This window comes from Chaetura pelagica, unplaced genomic scaffold (genome assembly GCF_000747805.2).
Source record: "Chaetura pelagica isolate M959 unplaced genomic scaffold, ChaPel_1.0 scaffold698, whole genome shotgun sequence".
NCBI lineage: Eukaryota > Metazoa > Chordata > Aves > Apodiformes > Apodidae > Chaetura > Chaetura pelagica.
In genome coordinates this window covers 395451-402733 of record NW_009954236.1, presented here as the reverse complement: position 1 = coordinate 402733, position 7283 = coordinate 395451, and the positions used below count along the sequence as shown (strand labels likewise).

General features: G+C 46.8%; 1 protein-coding gene across 2 annotated transcripts in view; it reads right to left on the bottom strand.

The window, feature by feature from the left end:
* Positions 1–397: 397 nt before the first annotated feature.
* DHDDS (dehydrodolichyl diphosphate synthase) overlaps positions 398–7283 on the bottom strand; it is a 9715-nt gene continuing 2829 nt past the window's right edge. The window contains exons 4-8 of one of the 2 annotated variants that reach the window (XM_010003672.1): positions 6619–6735; positions 6319–6420; positions 5525–5639; positions 3190–3297; positions 398–729 (exon numbers count right to left, since the gene is read on the bottom strand). In XM_010003672.1, coding sequence (XP_010001974.1) covers positions 493–729; positions 3190–3297; positions 5525–5639; positions 6319–6420; positions 6619–6735 — 679 coding nt within the window. In that variant the 3' untranslated portion in view covers positions 398–492. The remainder of the gene's footprint in view (positions 730–3189; positions 3298–5524; positions 5640–6318; positions 6421–6618; positions 6736–7283) is intronic. The other variant, XM_010003674.1, reaches the window with a different exon arrangement.

The window sequence follows — 7283 nt, the reverse complement described above, 5'->3', positions numbered from 1 at the left end:
AGCAGGAATAATCTCCCTAGAGAAAGCAAGGCCCCCTCCTTATGGGACAGCAGAGGAAATCTCAATACAAGATTCACAACTGCAAAGCCATGGGAAGAATTCAAGCCCAGACTGAACAGGACTGAGTGGGTTTGCCTGGGCCAGTTCACCAGGAGTCAAACAGAACTGGAGGCTCATTTCAGATAAACTTATCACCAAAACACCCCGACCTGTAAAGTACCAAGCAGCAGAGATACATGTGTGTGTATTCTTCATCATCAGGGGCAGGGAGGTGAGGCAGAAGGACGGCATTCCCTTCCCCAGCAGCATTCCCAGAGCTAGGAAGATTCACAGGACTGTCCCTGCCCTCAGAGAGAGCCAGTGGGGATGTCAAGTCCCAGAGCAGCTCCACATCCCCACAGCAGAACTGCTCCAGGCAAACTCCTCTGGGCAGCAGCTGTTCCCTCTAACGTGGTTAAATATTGTCTTCCCAAGACCAACCCAGCACCTGTGTCATGCAGACACTGGACACAATCTTTCCAAGAAGTCTGCTCTCTTGTGCTTCAGTGCCTGCAGGAAGCCCTGGATCCTCTCCTCACGCATGGCAGTGCATTTCTGCAGCAGCGTCTGCCGGCGCCGCGAGTCTCCGTGGGACACAAACCCCTCCTGCTGCAGCTTCATTGTCACATAAGCCTGATCCCTTTCCATTTCTTGTTGCCTCCTTTCCTCCAGGTAGGAATCTCTGGCCTTCTAGAGTGAAAAAAGCAGTAGAAGGTTAGCACTTTACCAGGCCATCCAGCTCATCTGTGGCACTGATGTGAAGCAGCACAGGTTAGGGAAGAAGCAGCCTCTGCTCAGCCATCAAGCTGCAGGTGAAATGAAGGGGGGCTCTGCATGCACTCCCCCTCTGTTTGAGGCAGCCTGCTTGATTAGTTAGGAATAAATACAGGAATATCCTTCTGGACCCTCTCCCCAAGTCTGCTCACTGTGTTAACTTGGTTAAATAGTTAACATAGATAAAGGTCAAGACAGATTGTGGAAGAACCCTCAGATACAGGAATCAGGAACAGCTACAAAAAGACCTTCAAACCACTGCCGAGCACACAGGCTGTGCTCACCAGTGTCATCCCAGAAGCTTTCATCCTGTTCATGTGGCAGCTGGAAGGTTTTAGGGGATCCTGAACAATGATTTGTGGGGCAATTATTGGAGCTGATGATTAGGTATGGAGCTAATCAGCTTCAGCATGAAAGCAAGAGTGGGCTCAGCATCCTCAAATGCCTGTGTGCTGGCTCAAGGCACAGCAGGGTAGGCAGGGGCTCTCCTTGCCTGCCCTTCCAGTATTTGAAATATTTTTGCAGAACATCACTTTTGGATTCCCTCTTATTGCACATCTCCTAACCTGCAGCCTCCAACAGCAGAAAAACATCTGCATCCAGGAATATTAAGCTTTCGCTTAAAAAAATAAAAATAAAAAATAGAACTGGTCGTTGTAACATAACCTGACACACACACTTGGGGAGTGCTGGCTTTTCAAATGAGCCAGAAGAAATTAGTCTAATGAGAGCCTGACTCACTGTGCACCACACTCTGCCTGTGCACAAGTCAGTAGTCTGTGCACTAGCACTGAAAATGAACTCTTGTGCTGGGAATGGGAGCAGAACCATCCCTAACTACAGAAATCCTCCTGAATCCTATCAGCACATCAACCCCCCAGCCCCACCATCCACACTGACAACCACCCCTTCCACCAAGTCAATTTGTTTCAAGAGCTCCAAATAGTTTTTGTTTTCAAGATCACCTGTTTTGAATGCAAAAAAACCCAGCTCTAAACCTCAGCAGTCCCTTGGAGTGAGAAGTCCTCCCCCCCTGCACAACTGGGCTGACAAAACAGCAGCCTCACAGTCTGGAAATTGGGTCTTACAGCAAGAAAACTGACCAAAGAACAAATGTGGATGATAATAAACCTTGATAATAGCAAAAAATGAACAAAGATGAGAAGAGCTAGGAACAGAAGCAGCATTTGTCACTCATCAGAAATTAGCACTAGGAGCACAGGCAGAACAGTGACCTTACTGTTCAATACTCCTCAAGACAGAGGCAAAGCTCATGTCAATGACAAACACTGCTGCCTTTTTTGCTTTCCTCTTCATGCAGAAGGTGAACTGCCATTAGTTGTGTTCATATAAAGAATTATTCGTAGGAAAAGTACAGACTTGGGGCAGAAACAGGAATAAAAGAGGTTAAGGGTGAAGATAATTTGGATGCTTCCAGGCTGACTGGACCTGATTAAATTCTCCCAAGAACATGACTGCTTATAATCTCTCTGACAAGTCTCAGAGGTGAGCAAGATCCCTGAAGGTAGAAAAGGGCAATATAATGCCTATCTTTAAAAACAGAGGACCCATATCATTAAGAAACACTCAGCAACCAGATCTGGTGGAGGTGAGAGTCACCACAAGCTCCTCCTCCTGCCAGTTGCTGCTGTCTCTGCTACAAGCTGCTGCCCTCCAGATTCCCCCATCAAGGGCTCCAGCTCCCAACTTGTTTTGCTTAAAAATAGCCAGATTACTGAGTCACTACTAAGTCAGACAGATTTATCTGAACCAGGTCAGGGAGAGCTCACAACAAGAAATCTAAGAGGAATAATGCCAATGAGCAATAGGACCAATCTCTTTGGTAGGCACATGTGGACCCACCAAAAAGAGGACACATGTCTGCAGTCCCACAGCTCAGGCAACCTCACTCCAGCTGCCAGAAAGGAAACTCTAATTTCACTTGTTATAACCCTAAAAACAGCAGAGTTAGAGCATGCAAATTCTCCCTGCTCATTCCAGAGTGAGCTCAGAAGCCTTTGCTTGAGTCACCAATGAAGTGATTTGAGTGAAACTGCCTGATTTTGCCCTGTGCTGACTTGTTCTGTCAGCTGAGGAGAGGGGACAGATACTCTCAGCTGGTGGAATGAGCGATGAGTAAAGAGACTTTAGACAACTTAGATATTCCTTTAAGTAGAGGAGTCACCACCTGCTGAGGTGTTGTAATAACCCAGGAGAAGCTACAGGAGAAGCAAGACATCTGGCATGAGCTGCTACTGGAACAAGGTCCTGACTGAACACACTGAGTGACCAACCCCTGTGCTCTCTCATCTGATCTCCAGCAGATCACTGGGCTGGAAACATGCTGAGATCTTCATCTCCCTAGGGCTGCCTTACCTGTAAAGCACTGTAGTTCATCTGGAACCGAAGGATGGCCTCACACAGGTTCCAAAAGGAATATTCTGGCCACAGGACTGACTGAAACACCAGGCATGAATGGGATGTCTGCAGAAAGCAAGATCACCAACAATTTAATCATCTGGGGAAGGAAAAATGTCATCCCAATGCAGCTCTGTTATGATGCCAGTTTCCCCACAAAGATTTCACCGAGGCTGTGGTATCAGATTCTACTGAAAATGAAACAAATACCAGGGAGGAGAGTTTGAAATTGCACAATGTAGTGTCTTTCTGATTAGTTTTCAGACACTAGTCATCCATTCCTGTAAAAATACCAGCAGAATTCTTTCTGATGCTATGTTGGTCTTCACAGAGGTACTTTTAATAGCTTAAGCACCATGGACATATAACCAAACTAAAATAGCAACTACCACAGGCTGAGTTAAGGGAATAACAGATGAACTGAGCATCAGGACATGACATTTAAGCCATTCACCAAATGATATCTTGTCATATTCCTCACTGCCCACTTGCAGCATTCAAACTGATTAATGAACCTCAAGAGTTGTGGGAAACTGAACATATCCTAGAGCTGAAAGATGCAAAATTTCAAGTTAAAACCTATTTTTTGCCATCGAGTTCTTTGAAGTTTCAGGTAAATATTTTCCTATGACTACTACTACAAAATTTAACACTTAAAATGTCTGCGTGACACTTAAAATTGTAATGATGGAAAATCTTGGTGTCAATTGTACATTGTAGAGACATTTTCTTTAACACCAGGGAATCACCCTGAAAGCACAATTTCCTCCTACTTTAGGGCTGTCAGGACACACACAGCTGCCAGAAAGGGAAAATGTGCACAGGCACATCTTCCCCTCTGCTGCTTCTGCTGTGATCCATGGCATGGGAGAGGGGCACCACCAGCCCAACTCATGGAGCACTGACTACCTCAGCCAGGCTCCAGCAGCTACAGCTCCAGGCTCCAAGGCACATCTCTGCCAGGACTAGCAGCAAGAGGAAGCCCAGACTGGTTTGGGTTGGAAGGATCCTTAAAGGCCACCTGGGCCAGGTTCTCACCACCCTCACACCCAAGAATTTCCTCCTCATGTCCAACCTCAATCTCCCCTCTGCCAGTTTTAATCCACCCCCCTCGTCCTCTCACTCCCTGCCCTTGTCCTGTCCCTCCCCAGCTTTCCTGGAGCCCCTTCAGGCACTGGAAGTTGCTCTCAGGTCTCCCTGGAGCTTTCCCTTCTCCAGGCTGAACACCCCAGCTCTCCCAGCCTGTCTCCAGAGCAGAGCTGCTGCAGCCTTGGATCATCTCTGTGGCCTTCTCTGGACTCTCCACAGGAGCTCCATGTCCTCATGTTAGCTGGCAGAACTGACACCCACCCAGGTTATACATGTGCCCAAAAAAACAGCAAGAAGAGGGAGATGCCTTGGTAGGAAACTGCAGCTCTGGCCAGACAACTTTTGTGAACTGGGCAACGAAATGGGTTGGAACAGGAACATCTGATGTGGTTGCTTCGAGGCAACTGCATTTTGGCTCCAAACTGCACATGTAAACCCAAATGTTAGCTTTGAGTAAAGGAGCTTGACTCAGATGTTCTCCTGCAAAGTTTGGCTTCCAAACAAGTCAGTATTGCCTAGCACAGGAAAGAGAAATGGAAGCAGCTTTGGATACTGTAACTGCAAATACATGAATTTATATGCATGAAGAACTTAACTATGGTTTAGTTTAGCAGCTCTGTCACTCTGATTTGGCTTTGGCATCCTTAGAACCTGTCTTGCAGGGTCTTGTTTCATTATGAAAGTCAAACAAACTTCCCTAACTGTGATGAGTCAGGAATGTACTTTCCATGTATGTTCCAGAGTTACACCTCCAATACCTACAGCTGGCATGGGCCAAACACCTCTCCCAGGAATCTAGAAACCCATCCTGGGATTTCCTCATCCCAGGAAACATATTGCCAGGTTAAATTAACCAAAGCCAGGAATTCACCAATCTAACGAGGAATTAACTGAATGTGAGAAGAGGAGCAAACAGATGAGCAATTCACTATTTCCTTGGCTGCTGCCAGCTAGACTGATTTGTGATTCCTCATTAAGTGTTTCAGGATGAAACAGTTCCAGCCTTTTGCTGCAAGGTGTTTTAGGCAATCACAGAACTGCAAGAAAGGTTCCTCAGAAATGCCCCAGCACCCAGTTCATCCAAGAAGTTACCTAAGCCCTGGCAGAGTAGTTGGAGAGCTCTCATGTCAGCTCATGCCTGGACCGAGTAGAACACTCTCTGAAGCAAATATGGAGTATTTCAAGGAGAAAACAAAGACTTTACCTGCCAGAGCAAGAAATCGCTCAGCCGAACCTCCCCGGAGGTGCGGATCAGGAGGTCTGGGTCAGGGGAGTTGTTGGTGTAGAGACACTTATCGAGCAACGATTCAGACACATCACTAAGAAAGACAGATGCATCTTGTTAGGACCACCTTCCTGACCTGGTGGAGGTGGCACTACTAACCCAGAACTATCAAAAAAAAACCCTCAATAAACCCAGGACTGCAGGTTAAAACTGGGTGGTGAGGCTGTACCACAGCCAACCAGCAACTTGCTTTTGATGGATTCTGCTGTCTGCTCCATGGGCTCTTTCAAAATGCCCTTTCAGCCCCCAGAGCAATGTCCCCCACCACCACATGCTCTTTGAAATGCAATCCAGTGGTGGAACCAGATTGTGAGGACTTCCATCTGGAGCAGAGAGCAGAGTGCTCACTACTCCATCTCCTCCAGGGTGGAGGAACAGTTCAGCATTCATGATTCATCTGTTGTTTGACCTCATAGCTAAGACTGCCAGCCAAGCAGCCAATTGTTGTGGCATAAAATCTGCCTTCACATTTAAACTAACTCAAGACACAGACCTAATTTCTCTTCTGTCTTGGTTGTGTATCTATCACCATGGCAACTGAAATAATAAAAAACCAAACATTGCATAGTAGCTTTAAGTCATTTGTTCCAGTCACACTGGTTCAATCAGATCTACTTAAAAGCCACTTGGCTTCTGAGAGGTTTATTAATGAAGTGTAGGTGGTAAGACAGGCAGCCCTCATCTAGGAAGCCTCACAGAGAGACAGGAGTTACCTGGGTTCCAGCAGTCCTTGTTCCACCCCCCATGCCATCTCCCTGACTGCGTTGCTGATCTCGTGTCTCGATGTGTATGCAAAACAGACATTTAGAAAGCACCTGAAAAGAGGAGAAAGATGGGAAAGACTAACCTAAGGAAGGTCCAGCAGATGATGGAGGGAAGAATGTCTACAGCAGTGACATGTGCTTGTAGGACAAAGGGGAAAAAAATAAAGCCCTATCGTCTGCCAAGCCTCAGCCTTCAGGCTGAAGAGGAAGGCAGGAGAGATCAGCTACTTGGAACTGGGTGTTACTCACTTGTTGTAGTTCCTGGTTGCCAGGACAGCTTGGGCAATCAGCTCCTGAATGTCCAAAGGCAGAAGTGGCAGGTCCCCAAGGACACGGATACACACGCCATGCTTCTTCAGGCTCTCCCTACACCCAAAAACAAGAGTGAGGAGCACAGAACACAGCCTGTCCTGCACAAGGGGCATGTTTGCCTTGTGCAGCATCTACCACGTGAAAGCAGCAGGCAGAGCTTCAGCAAAACTAGGAATTAGAAGAAGGCAAAATGGCCACATGCATTTCAGGTGCTGGAACCTGGCTTGGATTTGATCATCACAAACCATTCTGTAAAGGGAAACTGACCATTCTCCACACAAGTTCCTGAAGTACAGGCAATGCCAAAGGACTAGAAAATCAGCACAGATTAGGCATTCCTACCCAAAGTTCTGGAAATCCATATGGAAAATTTAGAATACAACCACAGACTCTAGGCACCTGTAACTAATCCCAAATTAAGACAACTGATGGTGACCCACAGAGCAACACAACTACTTTCTGGTGTAAGGAAAGATGAATGTATCAATGAGGGTGGGATGGGGGTGGTGGAGTGAACATCAGATGGGACAGGTAACCCCCCCACGCCTGCTATAACATTATTCTGAGCAGACTGGGCACTCCACAGGGTCTTCCACATTCCT